General features: G+C 53.4%; 1 protein-coding gene across 1 annotated transcript in view; it reads right to left on the reverse strand.

Moving 5' to 3' along the window:
* Positions 1–2,239: 2,239 nt before the first annotated feature.
* The window catches only part of SLCO2A1 (solute carrier organic anion transporter family member 2A1), an 81,535-nt gene continuing 68,808 nt past the window's right edge, over positions 2,240–14,966 (reverse strand). The window contains exons 10-14 of the mRNA XM_036882838.2: positions 14,379–14,544; positions 11,912–12,075; positions 8,515–8,579; positions 5,107–5,230; positions 2,240–4,214 (exon numbers count right to left, since the gene is read on the reverse strand). Coding sequence (XP_036738733.2) covers positions 4,094–4,214; positions 5,107–5,230; positions 8,515–8,579; positions 11,912–12,075; positions 14,379–14,544 — 640 coding nt within the window. The 3' untranslated portion in view covers positions 2,240–4,093. The remainder of the gene's footprint in view (positions 4,215–5,106; positions 5,231–8,514; positions 8,580–11,911; positions 12,076–14,378; positions 14,545–14,966) is intronic.

Consider the following 14,966-nt stretch of genomic DNA (forward strand, 5'->3'; position numbering starts at 1 on the left):
TGTCGTGGGAAAAGAATTTTCTCCTGTGAATTGACCAGGGCTTGCCCAGGACAGAGCTAATCTCTAAGGAGGGTTATACTGGATCTGGTGCTGCTGGCAGGAGATGGACATTTCTTCCAGGTGGTTAGATTGTATGGTTGCAAAAAAATGGGATTTTTCTCTTGGATTTGAAGGTTTCTTTCTCTCTCTCTTTTTCTGTCCCTCTCTCTCTCTCTCAGACACACACACACACACAGTCCTTGACAATCTCTCTGGGAATCTATAATATTTTAATATCAATTTGATACTGACTGGAGTCAGCCCCCAGCTGAACTGTATCTCTGCATCCCTAAGAGCCGTTGGAGAAAATCACAACATGGCTTTGTTTCCTAAGCAGAATCTGCCAACCTGTCACCAGATGGGGGTGTCCCCTTGAAGGTCTGTCTGTGCACAGATCTCTCAGGGCCTTTTCTCCTGAAAGCCTCTTCCTCTTTATCCATTTTCTCCATGACTGTCCTTTAACTCATGCTGTGATAGGGCTAAATCGTTCATGTTTAGTGAACAATTGGAGTGTTCTTGCTAGTTGAGTAGAGGGCGGGTAAATGAAATATTATCTGGCTCTCTCCACCTCCATTCCCACCTTAAATGACCCTCCATAGATTCTTCCACCTCCTTCCCGTGGGCCAGTGAACATCAGTGGGAACAGAGCAGCCTTCCCTCATTTCTGAATGACTCAGGAGGGGAGCTGGGGCTGGAGTAGAGAGACCTGAACAGCCTGCTTTGTGTCCAGACCCAGCCAGTTGTTATTTGGTGAGATTGTTATTATTTGGTGAGGTTGCCCATGACAGTTACTGCCTTGATTTCAGATTCCTCATCTTCAGATGGGGCCTTAAGATCAGTCTGGCCTCCCTAGTGGGGCTATGGTGAGGATTACTGCAGAGGGCTTTGCACCAAAGGATCACTTACGGAGGTACAGGGCTTGATTTTTACTGCTTTTCCCTCTCCTGTGCCAATAAGGCTCAAGGAAGGATGGCATAAAAAGACTCCTGAAGACCCTTCCTTTCCTAGCTTTGTTTGTTCAGCCCTCAGGGGGCTGGATTATGGTCGGGGAGAGAGTTGAGCAGAAGGGTGGGCTTCCTAGGACTGGATGGGGGAAGAGGGCCTAGCTGGCCTGTGCATGGGGAGGTGGCCCAGCCCCGGGTCTGGGCTCTGCAGAGTTTCTAGGCTCAGGGGGCTAACAGGAGGCCTAAGACTGAGAAGGGACCAAAAACCCACACTAGCAGGACCCGGGGAACTTCAGAGGTCCCTGGGAGCCAGATCCAAGGATGGGTGATGTCCAATTTCCAGCCAGCCATCAGGATGAGGGCTTGAATCAAGTCAGACATAACTAATTTGAAGAAATAACTGTGACATGTTTGCATTCTCAAGCGTGTAGAGTGAGAATTCTGCTCTCAGTGCTGGTAAGAACCTAACATAAACGTGAGCTCCTGGATTGTTTTTCATGCTTGTTGGATCCTGTTGCAGCTGCCCAGGAAATCAGGTTCTAGGCATCCCTTCATCTTGTCATCTTTCATTCCCACTTGAACTTACCAAAGGCCTGCAGAGTCTGTACATTTCTCAGTGGCCTAAGCACAAGTGGGTGCCACCCCCACGACCCCCGCCTAGGCTCTGCTGCACCAATGACACAGGGTTTGGGGACCACCCGTGTTGGCCTCATGCCATGAGCCAATTAAAAATGCCATTCCTGGGCTCCACTCAGACCCACAAAAACAGATTCTGGGTCTGGGTGGAGGGGGTTGGGAATCTTCATTTTAACAACATCCCCCATTGAGCATCTAACCCTCCAGGAAGTTTCTTGGGATTTGCACTAGTAGTGAAATGAAGGTGACACCATTATATTCCCTGCTAGCCTCTGGGGTGAAGATTTGCTATGGGAGTAGTACTGGCTGTGACTAAGTGACCAATGATGATTATGACATTAATTGTGTGTTGTATCATGGACTTGGCTCTTGGTGTCCAACCCCACTTATGAATATAAGTTCCAGGGCAGGGGTCAGGCCTCCCAAAAGCCCAGCACTACAGGCTTTTGACAGTTACCTGCTGCCTGCTCCATGCAGGCTGAGGGGCTGAGCTGCATTACCTCTGATCCCCATGGCCATGGCCCCTGTGGGTTGTGGCATGGGCATTTCCTCTGGCCAGAGGTGCAGGTTCTACTCTATGACAGATATTCACAACAGTACAAATTCATGACCAAGTTACATCAATAGCAAAATTATAATATATTAATAGCAATATCATAATAGAATAAAGGTGTGGGAGGGCAGCCAATCTTCCAGAATCTGAAGGTTGGCATTCACTGTTCAGGAGCTCAGGGGAAGAAGGCAGTGCCTTCAGAATTTGGTTAACTGCAGCAAGGAGAACCAGGGTTAGTTACAGGGAATCATTTTCCAAGCAGAACCATTTTAAATGCTGAAACTGGCACCTGAGGTTGCATTGAACCTCCCTTCCTGAGTGAGATCTTCGGAACTAAGGCTGTCTGTAACAGTGGGTTTCACAAAGGTGTTAGTGTCATGGCAGTTTGCTGGTTGACGTACATTTCTGGCTCACCACCATATGAGGCCCTTCTGGAGGTGGCATCTGGCATGCTTCTGGAGGCATCTTCCAAGAGGAGGACACTCAAGAGAGCCACGTGTGGCAATGGCTAGTGCCCAGCTGCTCCCGAGGCCACAGGGAGCCAGGTCTCTGCCGGCAAAGTGCCAGGTGCAGTGTGGGTCTGCGGGGGCATAGATGGTCAAGAGCTTGACAATCTCTGGGTTCCTGCTGTGCCTCCCCCAGGCCTACACACTGAGTGTGCTCTGGGAGGGGCTGTGTAGACAGAGGGAGGTGAGGGGAGGTCTCAGGAGAGCCCGGTGGGGAGCCATGCCCATGCACAAAGTCAGTCTCCAATCAACTGTGTATTTGTTGATGAAAGACCTCTCTCACTGACTTCTAACTCTGAACCTGTACCGCCCAGCAGTGGTATCTCTCCGTGCAGGCCCACAGAGGGCACCCTCTCTGGAGGCAGCGGGAAGAGGCTGAGAAAATGGTGACAAATACACGCATGTTTGAAACCAGGAAAGCCAACCAGGCCGGCCTCTGTGTTGTGGCTGCGGCTCTCCATCCAGCTTGGCAGAATCTGACATTCCCTCAGCTTCGTCACTTGCTTTGCACACGTCTCAGATGCCTCTCTTACTCCTCAGCATACAAGCTGAAGTCCAGACTGGGAAGCCCATGTGAAGCTGTCTCATCAGCTCCAAGGGAAATTTGGGGAGCGTCTTCTCATCACTCTGAGATGAGGGGTCACAGCCCCACACTGTGGTGGTGAGAGGATGGGCATCATGACCACTTCACAGCCCTCCTCAGGTCTTCACCCCAGTTTGGCTTTCTAAGTTTGAAATGTACCCCCAGAAAGACAGAGATAAACATGTGCAGACACAAGTACAGAAGGGTCTAGAGTTATGTGAACAGCACTTGGATGACCCATCCTCGGGTATCTTAGTTCCTGCGCTGGTGCCCGAGGGTGGGTACCTGAGAGGGGACCAACTGGCCGTACTTCCCAACATGGCAGCTTCCACAATAGCCTCTCTGGGCAGGAGGTGAGGATCTGAGGGGAAGGGAGCCAGCCCCTCCTAAATTCTGGGCTGATGCTGAACCCAGACCCAAAGGGGCCTGCAGCTTGGCCTGGCTCCAGCCATTAATAACTTACTCCCTCCCTTTTCCCTCTGGGTAGAGACCGCTTGTCTCTCTCCACTTAGGAAATAGGGCTGGTGAGGGGCAGGAGCTGCCTCAGTGGGCATCCTCATCAGACCTGAGGAGACTGTGGGCATGTGCCCCATTCCCCACAAGGAGCCAGGGAAGATGCAGCCCACCTAGCCCAAGTGCAAAGTGGCCCCAGGGAATCCCGGGGGAGGGCCTTCAGGAGGAGAAGCCTGGGAAGGCAGGTGGTGGCTGGAGTTTTCTTTCTTATTTAAAAAACAAAAAGGAAATGATGCATTGGCATTAGTAAATCCAGGTAGGAGTGGAAGAGCAGGGGCCACTTCTGGAGCAGGGCCGCTGCTGGGCTGAGGGTCAAGGATCAGATGAGGCCTGCCGCCTTCTCCTGCACATTGTACTCCTTGTTCTTCTTCACCCGCCAGCTGATGAAGAAGAGCAGCAGCATGCCCAGTGCCTTGTAACCCACCTGTAGGCCCAGGTACCTATGGGGAGGAGACAGGACCGGTGAGGGGCTGTGGAAGCTTTGTGCCTATGTCCTAGGCCACCAGGAGGAGCAGCAGCATCTCACAGTAGCCCGGGGATAATGCATCATCACCCAGGTGGAGGCCACTCTCCTCATCCCTTCGACCACAAGGGAACAGGCCTGCCAGGGAGTCTGCAAGGAGTAGGCATTGGACTCCTCATCCAGTGGTCCTCATCCTTACACTGGTGCGCCCTAGAGGCCAGAGGCAACACTGCAGCCCCAGCCAGCTCCATCCAAGCAGAGTCAGGAGAGGGGCACCTGCTTGCTGCCCTCTCGGGTCCTGGCGTTCTATGCCACTCTTACCCCATTTCTACACCCTGTTCTACCCCCTCAAGCCCACTCTCTCCACTCTTTCTGGTCTGTGTGATGGAGGCAGCAGGTGAGGTGGCTGGAAGGGGTGCAGAGTTGAGCGACAACGGCACAAGCTTGGACCCTCAGGGCAGGTTGGGCCTGCCTGCCCTTGGTCTCTGCCGGGAGCCATGATGGGGCCGCCTCTTTCTGAGAAGTGGGAGCTGGCCTGGCATCATCCACAGCTGTGGCCTTGCCCTCACACAGCACCCATTCCCTTTCTCTTTGACAGACTTGTTTCTGGGGCTGCTCCTCCTAAGGGCCCGTGGGGCCCACCCTGGGGGCTCCCTCAGAGAGGCCCCAAGCTCTCATGACTCGGAAGCCTCCCTGTGAGCCCTGGAATGCCTGTCACCGGTGAGCCCTGCTGCCCGCCCATGGCAGCACCCCTCCAGGCCTCTCCCTTGGATACCTGACAGCCCTACAACAGCCATTAGATTAGATGACTGCCCTTTGCTTGCGCCCAGGGCCTGGCCTCCTCACCACACGGCATGCCGTGCCCTCACCTGTCTCGGAGAGCATCGTTGTCATAGTAGGCGCAGGCCCCTCGCCTCCCTGAGCACTGCGAGATCCACTGGATACAGGAGTAGTCGATGGTGAGGCCGTAGAGGGCTGGGGATGGCAGCCAGGCTGGTGTCGGCGGGGAGAGAGTTCAGAGAGCACAGGTCACTGGGAGCGCAAGCAGAGGCGAACCCCGCCCCTGTGCCCCTGTGTAGGCCACATGTGTGAGAACTTTGGGGAGCAGAAGAGCTCTCTGTGAAGCCTGAACAGCTCTTTCACTAGAGGCTTATAAATGAAAAAGGATCTAAGCCATCCTTTCAGGGCAGAGTGAGTCACGGAGGTCACGCTGATGCCAGTTTAGACAGACAACATAGTTCCCACACTGGATCAGCCCTGAATGGAGATATGCCAACCTCCATTGGAGGGTGGGGGCTCCGGGGGGTACTGGCCCCTCAAGTCCTCACAGAGGCCTGGAGGTGGTGGGTGCCTCCCTGTAACAAGGCAGAAAGTGGCCTTAGCTAGCTCACCTTCCCACAGCTAAGAGGGAAGGCTGGGCTTCAAACCCTAGTTCAGGAAGGTGGGAGTCCCACATCCTCCCACTACACCAAGCTACCCAGACCTAGGCAATACCCTGGAAGACCTCCAACACCCTGGCCACTCAGAAGCTTTGCCCCAGGCCCCCTAAATATTCAGAACGGCCCCTGTGTCGTTAGCTGCAGTTCTAAGCAGTCACTGGACTGAAAAGAGGCTTGTCCGGGCCCACACCCAGGCAAGGGTGTCCCAGTCTCAGAACTACGGTGCTGAGAACAGCCTCCCAGACTTTGTTCAGGGCCCTGTGAGAAGCTGCTTCCGGGGAAAGAAAAAGCCAATCTTCTGCTTCTGGCTCCACCCACGAGGGGGGACCTTGGAGAACCAGTGTCTCTACTGGGACCCTGCTCACTCCTGTCTCCAGCTGCCCTGGGAGGAAAACGGGCCACAAGGATTGACCACGAATGATGATTCCCTAAACAGAAATGAGATGCAGGAAAAATTTCAGCCAACTCCCATGGGGTAATTTAAACCTGCTGGAGTATATAGATACACAGTCCTTTTTTTTACCCCAGAGTGGAATTGCATTCTTAGGTGATGACTGGCATCCTCCCAGGCCTGGGTTTTCTAACTCTGGCCCCACACTGAGCTAGCTGGGCTCAAATGGGGAAAAAAAACCAAAATGGTGGCTGGAAGGAGCAGGGTAGGGCTCTCCAGGGCCCCTCCTAGCTGCTGGCTGGGCTGGGCAGAATGCAAGGTTTTCCTTCCCAGTGGAGGTGAGACAGGGACTGTGGGTTTAGGCAGAGTAGGGTGAGGGCCTCCGGAGAAAAAGCAGAGCAAGATAATTACAGTCAGAACAATGTAACGATGTGCAAAGAAGTCCCTACCTAAACTCTGTGTTAAACATTATGCAAAGTCAGAGTCACATTAATTCTCTAGGGTAAAGATACCAGACTAGGAATATAGACATCTTCAGTGAGATCAGTTAAAGCTCAAAAGGCCAGGAGCGACTTGAGTGTCCTGCAGATAAAGAGAAGTGTCTCAGCATAATTTGTGACTTCACTGTATCAATTAGATCATGACACTGTAAAATTTACTTTAGCCTGCAAAAAGGCCTGGTTTATTTTTAACTGTACTTATATGCTGTGTTCCTTTTATTTAGAGATAAAATGAGACTTTATTGAGGACATATTTATTAGGGATCTAGGAACTTGAGCAACTTGAGCAAAAGATTAATTTAGTAAACAAGCCCAGCTATAAACATCCTAAAAAGTTAAGAAGATTCTTAACACACTTTGGCAAACGGGCAACAACCCAGCCCATCATGGAGGCAGGGCAGGCAGTCTTAATTGACATGCTCCCAGAGGGAAACTGCTATCCTGAGAAAGAATCAGAGCAGCAAATTTCTTCTGTTACTCATCAAAAATGAGCATTCTGGGACCACTCAACAAGTCTGCATCCCTAGCCTTTTACCCCCATTCCTGAAAATCCTCAACCGCACATAAAGCCCCTAGACAATGAGCCAACTACAGACTCTCTTGTCCCCTCCTGGCCTGAGCCGGGAGTTCTGTCTTCTCGCTTTCTCTCTAAATAAAAGCCTCTGCCTGGCTCTGCTACCTTGGGTGTTTGCTAAGTTCATTCTTCAACTCCGCAAACAAGAACTCTGGCATCAGAGTTTCAGAGCAAGTTATAAATGATAAGTTATAAATGAAAACACAGAGTTGTGAAGATGACAGGGCTTCTGACACCAGGACAGGGCAGGCGCCACAGTCCAGAGGAGCAGGGTCAAAGGGGCTCTACCAGGGTGGGAGGAGCAAGTGGCCCGAAATCAAGAAATCCCACCAAAAAGCTGGTTCATTCCTCAACATGCAAACACCTCACCCAACCTTGGTCAGAGAGAGCTGTGTAAAGGTTCCCGCTTGGTAGGCCCCAGGAGGGACCTCACCGACATGCCCGAGAATGACAATGGAAGCCATGCATGGCAAAGTGCAGACCTGGCACCCGGATGGTACTGCACCCTGGGAACTGCAGGGATTGCATAAGTAAGGGAAAGAAAGTATACCTTGATAGTAAGTGAAGTCTCTCTGTTTCAGTTGCCATGTTCCCCACTGCAGTGCACACTTCTTAGATCCCTAATAACTATGTCCTCAATTAAATTCAGTCCCGTTTACCAGTCACTGCAAGGGTCTCCATTAGTGCCTTGTGTTTAATCTAGTGCTTGAATGTATAAAGAAGGGACAGTCCAGCATGAGCAGTCTGGGAAAGGCCCTGCAATGTGCTGGTGAGGCCCACACCTGCCCCTACCCGCCAGTCCATGCTCCCCGAAGAGCAGGGTGCTCCCTACTTCCCACAGGCAGCTGGTCCTCCACTGGGGCACTGCTGTTTGAGTGTGCACAGCTTCTTTCCCCCGCGGGCTCTGGGCTGCCTGAGGGCAGGCAGGGTGTGCTGGCACAGGGCCCTACACTGAGAAACATTTGCAGAAGAGAGGTGGAGGAGTGACCTTTGTAAAATGGGAAGGAAACCAGGGCTGGGCTCAGCTGCCGTTCTGTCTGGGACAGGAAAGCAAAGGTTTGTTACTACAGCGAGTTCTTGGAGAGAGATGAAAAAATCCCTGCCTTCAATTCTCCATTGGGTGTTCTTAGATGTGTCCATTTTTCTTTTTTTTCATAATTTTGTTTGGAATTAATGCCATAGATGGAATCTTCCCTAACCTCAAGTAATGAGGAAACTGCCCATATATGGTTTTGGCTTTTGCTGTTGTGTTGATTACGCACAACTTGTCTTTAGGGCAGAGATGAGACAGGGCTTTCCCCATCCTGCCCTGCACCCTACTGCCCTCGGATGCCCAGGGCCTCTCCTTGTAAAGGGCCACCTCAGACACTTACCCAGCAGGCGCATCAGCAAGAACTGTACCCCGATGGCAAATGACTTTTCTTCCTGGTTCACCACACTGAAAGGAAACGAGGAGATCAGCAGGGGGGCGCCTCAGGGTTGTGCCTTCCTGCAGTCAGCAGCTGCCCCCCTCTGAGCATCAAGACCTGCCCTCAAGTAGCCTGACAAGCCACCTGGCTAACTGGAGTTGTTTGTATCAGTGGTTTTCAAAGCCTGATCACTGGACCAGCAGCAGCAGCCCCCAGGGACGCATTAATGCAGACTTCCAGGCCCCACCTCAGACCTAGAACTCAGGTACTCTGGGGGTTGGGCCCACTGATCTGCATTTTAGGAAGCCCCTGGGAGATTCTGCTGCCCACTCAAATCTGAGAATCTGGCCTCTGATTTTTCAGGGCTGCCCAGAGGCCCCTTCAAGAGGCAGAGGGCCTGAGCGGCTTGGGGCAGAGACAGACGCTGAAGGGCGTGTGTACAGCAGCAGGTCTGAACAACTCCCACAGACTGACTGTGTTATAGCAATAAAAGGCAGCCCTGATGCACAGTGTAATTAGGGCCCCTGGGCTGTAGGCTTCTGTGTGCAACTGAAAGACTCTTCTACCGAGGGCCAGCTTCATGGGCATGCAACCCACAGCCTCACAGGGCCCCACCCTCAGGGAGGCCCCATGTTTGCTTTAATCCTGTTGCAGCTGTCTTGAAATTCTTCATAATTTGGGAACCAGGAGCCTTAGCTTCTCATTGTTATTTAGCACTGTGTCCTGCAAATTATGCAGCCAGTCCTGCCCCTATTCTTCCTCCTTAGGAGGGGAAAAGTGGCTGAGGAAGGAGATTCAAAGAGGAGGAGGGAGGCTATCCAGACGTGGTACTGCTGGGCCCTGCCATCCCCGCCGGATGCAGAGCAGAGAGCAGGGACACCCCCATACACAAGATGGGCAGCCAGGAGCTGGCCGGCAGAGGCACCAGGCTTCTTTGTGCTTTGAGCACATGCTTGTGGGTGGGTGTTTGTTGGGGAAAAGCATTTGAAGCTGAAGGAACAGCAAGGAAGGAGGCTCAGAAGCAATCCTCAGATCTCTGCATACATTTTGTTTTACCTTTGCTGTTCTGCTAGCAAACTGGAAAGAGACCTTCTTCCAGTTCTTCTGAGGGGTGGCCCAGTGAGGGCAATGCTCACAGGGGTGTGGCAGAGGGAAAAGGCACCCACTAGGTGCCTCAAATCTCAATCCAGTTGATGCTGCCTTTATGCCTACAGACTGCTTCAACCCGTAAAAGATGCCCCTTGTCTCGGTCCTTGTCCCCAGGCACACTTCACTAGAGTCTCAACTGAATGGCACTTGGGCACCCCAGTTTGGCTTCTGATGGATGTCTTCCTTCTGGTCTCTGCCCTCTTCAGCCCTGAATTAATGCCGGCTTTCTGACCACTCTCTCTTATTCCATATTTTCCACAAACCTTCGCTCTCAGCCCATATTCCCATGCCTGGTTGAGGGCAGGACTGACACACATGACGCTTGACCCACCTACAAAGTCATCTTTAAGCCTCACCTACACACCGAATAGCACCCTTTCTTTCACCTTTCCAGTGGGATTTATCTTTCAACCATTTGGGGATCTTAGGGCCTCTTCTGTAGTTTCACTCCAGCCCCTGACAAGACTTGGGAGGGAGAGATTTTCTAGACACGCCCATCCTGTGGTGGCAATGATGCTCCTCCCCAACTACTGCACCGTCCCTGGGGCTTGACCGAAGTCCTCTGGGGGGTGACCTGACAGGGCCGCCTGCCCCCTGCCCCCGCCACTCAGGACCCTCCCTGTGAGATGTCCCTATCCTGTTCCCTCCCCCCCCAGATGGTCCTCAGGGTCCTGGAGTGCCAGAAGGGACCCCGCTCGAGGGCCTGAGGAGAAGACGTGGGCACTTGGAGTGCACAGTATGGGGAGCAGTGGAGAAGAGGGTGACGATGGTTTGGGGAGAGGCGTATGCCGTGGGCTCTGTGCACCCCTACTGTTCTTGCAGAGTGTGCTGAGAAGGCCAGTTCCAGACCATCTTCTCCTGGGCTGTTTCTCAGGGTGGTGGCGCCAAGGAGCCCTGGAGGCATGAGGTAAAGTCTCCCCCTAGAGCCTGTCTGAGCTGCGGCTCCCCAAGCTCAGAGCTCCTCTGCCGTGACATCAGCTCCTGAATGCACGACATACACCTGGGCCCTTCCGTGTCACCCCGGGGGACTTGAGGGCCAGGGGTTAACGCTGCACCGTGAGGTCCATGCTGTTTGCTGTGCTTGAGTAACAACATCCTTTGTCTGTGACCCGGGAGCCCCCCGTCTTCTGCCAGCATCCTTGAAAAAGTCACAGAAACAGGGGCTTGGTGGTCTGCAGGCTAACCTGTAAACAGGGTTAAATCCCAGACCCTGGCAAGTGGCTGCTTCTGCTCCTTCTTTCTCTCCTAGCCATCTGGGGTAAATAGCTCATCACCACCTAGCTAGTGAATGATAATAATTATTATTATTTGGTTAATTGTGATAATTAACCAACATGTAGAACACCTTGTATTTACAAAGCAATTTACCTTATAATCCTGACACCGATCCTTTGAGGTCAGTACCATTAACCCTCCTACTTCCATAAATGAGGAAATTGAGACTCAGTGAGGTTGGCAGCACCCATGGGCACTCAGCCCAGGTATGGCATCCAAATCCTTTTTGCCCTCTCTGCTTTGGAGGTGGGTAAGGACAGGCGGGAGGGGGGCAGGGGACGGGTGAGGTGAATGAACTTAGCTGAAACACTGTTTTCTCTCTTCAGAGGGTGAGGTGAAAGGTCATTCCCTGTCAAACCCTCAGAGGCACCTCAGTGCCGCTGCAACGGGGCATCACTGCCCTGCCCTCCCACGTGGCCTGCCTCTCCCTTCTGACCCGAAAGCCTGGGCCTGGCTCCAAGCACACTGGGCTCTCCCCATTTCCATACTTTCCCATACATGGGGAACTGCCCTCATTTTCCTTGAATTTGTACATCCAGCTGAATCCTCATCCCTCCTCTCAGTTCTCTTAGGATTTAAAAAGAAGTGAACCTATAAGCATTTCCACAGTGTGGAGCCAGGCAGCTGGGCTTTATCATGTGGCTCAGCTGTTGGCGGCTCTGCCCCCCTGGGCTGGTGGTCCCCACGTGCAGAATGGAGGTGTTAATGGGCCGCAGACCCCAGAGCTGGGGGAGGGTATGGGGGTGCTGCGGGGAGGTCAGCACAGAGCTGGGTGTGGCGGGGCCCTGGCACTGTGCATCAGCATCATCTCCCCACATCACCCAAAGAACACTGCACACAGTCAAAGGACTCTGGGGACCAGCGAAGGGAGGAGAGACAGGAGCAGGCGGCCGGGCACAGAGCCAGGAGAGACGCGGGGAAGGAGAGGCCCACTCACCGCAGAACCATCATGTAGAGTGGGTTGTGGGAGATGCAGGCTATGAGGGCCACGAAGGAGATGAGGAAGATGGCCGGGAGCAGGAAGTGGGCGCAGGGGATGGGACACGACCCCGACTGTGCCGCAGCAGATCCTCCGGTCACACAGCTGCAGTTCAAGTAGGTCTTGGAAAGGAGAGGGAGGGGTAAAAGGGGAATCTGCTGTTATTCTTTCACCTCCACACACTTCGAACACGTGTACCAGAGTCACTGAGGTTCCAGCCCCTCTGCCCTCTGGGTGCCCTGGGGAGACCAGGTGAGGGTTCCCAGGGACCCCATGGATCCCGCCTCTGACCACTGTTTGGGCAACAGAAACCGTCGTCACCAAAACCAGTCTTCCAGCTGGGCTGGGCTTCTCCTGCAGGTACAGCCTGGGCAGTATGCACCAGTCCACTGCCAGGCGGGGCCCACCCAGCTTGCAACTGGGGGCTGGCAGGGTTCTCTGTGGGGCCAAGCCACCGTGCCCAGCAGCAGCGGCTGTGGCAGCTGCTTTTCCTGTGTGTGTGTTTGTTGCAGGGAGGGTAAGGAAGGAGAAAACAGGAGACAGCTCAATGGCTCGATGGAGTCCCTGAGCTCTTCACCCGTCAGGCCTTTGCCAGAGCTTCCTGCCTGAGAGCACTTCCCACTGTCTGTCAAGGACCCTAGAGAAGGAGGTCCCTGTCTCAAGGCTGCAAGTCGGTACGGCTCAACACTGCTGTACAACCCACCTCGCTGGCCACCGCCTGTGTCAGGTAGTCCCCACCTTCTCTCAGTGTCTGATGGACTAGCTATGGCCACTGAAGTGCCACGGCAGTGTGGAACTAATGCGCTAATGTGCTTCTTCCTACCAGACAGCAGGACTATGCACCCTCTTTATTCTGGCTGCTAGGAAGCTCAGAAATAAGTTAATATACAGTATGGCTGCTATTGCCCTCAGCCTGGATTTTTAAAGCAGATGATTTTCCCTTATAACTATTTTTTCCTTGATAGTGTGCTAATGGATGTATTTATGCTACTATTGGAAACTTGTTAAGTTTATTTCTGGAAGCAGATGATTCAGAGGTAAGCAAATAAGGATAAGAAACCCACAGAAGCCACCACAGACTCCTCCGACTAGAAGGCCCTGAGACAACATGTTGTCCAAGCTCCCCATCCTCCCTCTGCCGGAGAAGCGCCCTCCACTGCCCACAGAGCTGGCTGGGGGAGCAGCCTTCTGCTGTCTTCTCAGAGGAGGATGGTAAGTGGGGGCTAGCCTGGTCTCTGCTCTCCATGCAGTTTTAAGGGGAGGAGGCGCATTCCTCTCCTGAGGGCATTCTTGGGGGAACTGCACAGACTTCCTGTCACTTTTAGGAAAAAGCTCATCCAGCTTCCAGCCTGGCCTGCCCCGCTCTGGCCCTGCCTGCTCCCTCGGTGTGACGTTCCTCCTCTTAACACCAAACCTGGTCTTCTCTCTCTGCTCCTCTGCCATGCTCAGTCATGCCCTGGGGCCCTTTACCTGGAACACTTCACCCATGGTCTTTACAGGGTTTTCTTCTTCTGGATGTTCAGTTGCAATGTCACCTCCTCAGGGAGGTCCCCAAGGCACTCTCTGTCCGTGGCATGGGTTACTTTCTAAAACCATCTCATGCACTTATTTGATAGAATGCAAACTCCATGAGAGCAGGGGTCTTGTCTGATGGCTTCACTGCCGAATCCTCAGCCCCTGTGGCTGTACCCGGCATTCACTAGTATTCGCTGAATAACAGCAGATGTCTTGAGTCGGTTTGCTGCTGGCTGATGCTAGAGGCCAGGCCGCAGTGCTCAGAGGATCTGATAGGTCCTCCCCAAGTGAGTATAGTGAACACAGGCTGCACGAGCAGAGGGCTGGTGGCCAGGAAACATGTGACCTTGAACAGCTGTGCCCCATGACGGAGGCAGGGTCCTGGCTTCTAGTCCCAGATTTGCCTCTAAATAGTGGCACTACTTCAGGCCAGTTGGTGCACACGTGGGAGCTGAGGGGTTTGAATCAAATGCCTTGATCATCACTTCTAGCCCTAACCTTTTCGGTCCACATGACAGAGGACCCTCTGCTTTTGATTTATCTGGGCCTGTCCATGGGCTTTCCATCACAGCCAGGGTGCAGGGTGCAGGGTGCAGGATGGGACCATTAGGTCCCATCAGGAAGGCCTCTGCTGAAGGAGTGCTCTGGCTTGTTTCTGCTCTGAGCATTATTGGGCCCCAGGAATGTGCATTTGTTGAACAGTGGCCAATCTTTAACTGACTTTGGGCTGTGGGTATCTGATCATGACCTTAGGGAAGGGGAGGTGGAGAGAGGGCGGTTGTGGCTTAGAGGCCAGGATGCTGGGAATCAGTGTGGCATGGGTGGTGCTCTGCCCATCCCGAGGCCTAGGAGCAGCCAGCGAGGGTGCACAGCAAGCATGGAGGCCTTGCAGGGCTCCTCCTGCCCTTACCAGTTGCTTGGAGGCTGCAGAGCTGATGTTGATGTCGCTGCAGCCGGCATGGCACGGGGAGAGGTACTCTACTCCATTGTCTCCGCAGACTGGGTGGAAGATGGAGTCCGGGCACAAGCAGTCTCTGCGGCAAGCAGGAGGCTGCGGGCGTACGGAGTTTGATGTGCTGCCAGCAAAACAGGAAGTGGGGGATCAAACACAGCAGACCAAAGAAATCTTTGCACTCCAGCCCAGCGTGAGCTCCCCGCCTGGTCGGTGTGCCTGTGCGTCTCTGTCTGCCTCGGGCCAGCCACCATCCTGGGATCTGAATTGTGTCTGTTGGAGCCGATGCCGAACAGGTTGCTGCTCAGTGCTCATGGCACCACTTCTTCTCCTCTGCCACTAAGAGCCCAAACCACCAAGTGCTGGTTGGAGAGGCTTGGTTGGCAAACCCCCGACAGCAGAAGGGGTCCACCAACCAGCCAGGGCTCTGATGAGAAAGATGGCAGATGCTGCACAAACGTCCTGGGAAATATTTCCCTCCCTCCTTCTCCACCTGGGCTCAGGCTGAGGGATGAGCAGGGGCCCCTTGAGGCCTCGGGGGCAGAG

This window comes from Manis pentadactyla, chromosome 1 (assembly GCF_030020395.1).
Source record: "Manis pentadactyla isolate mManPen7 chromosome 1, mManPen7.hap1, whole genome shotgun sequence".
Classification (NCBI taxonomy): Eukaryota; Metazoa; Chordata; class Mammalia; order Pholidota; family Manidae; genus Manis; species Manis pentadactyla.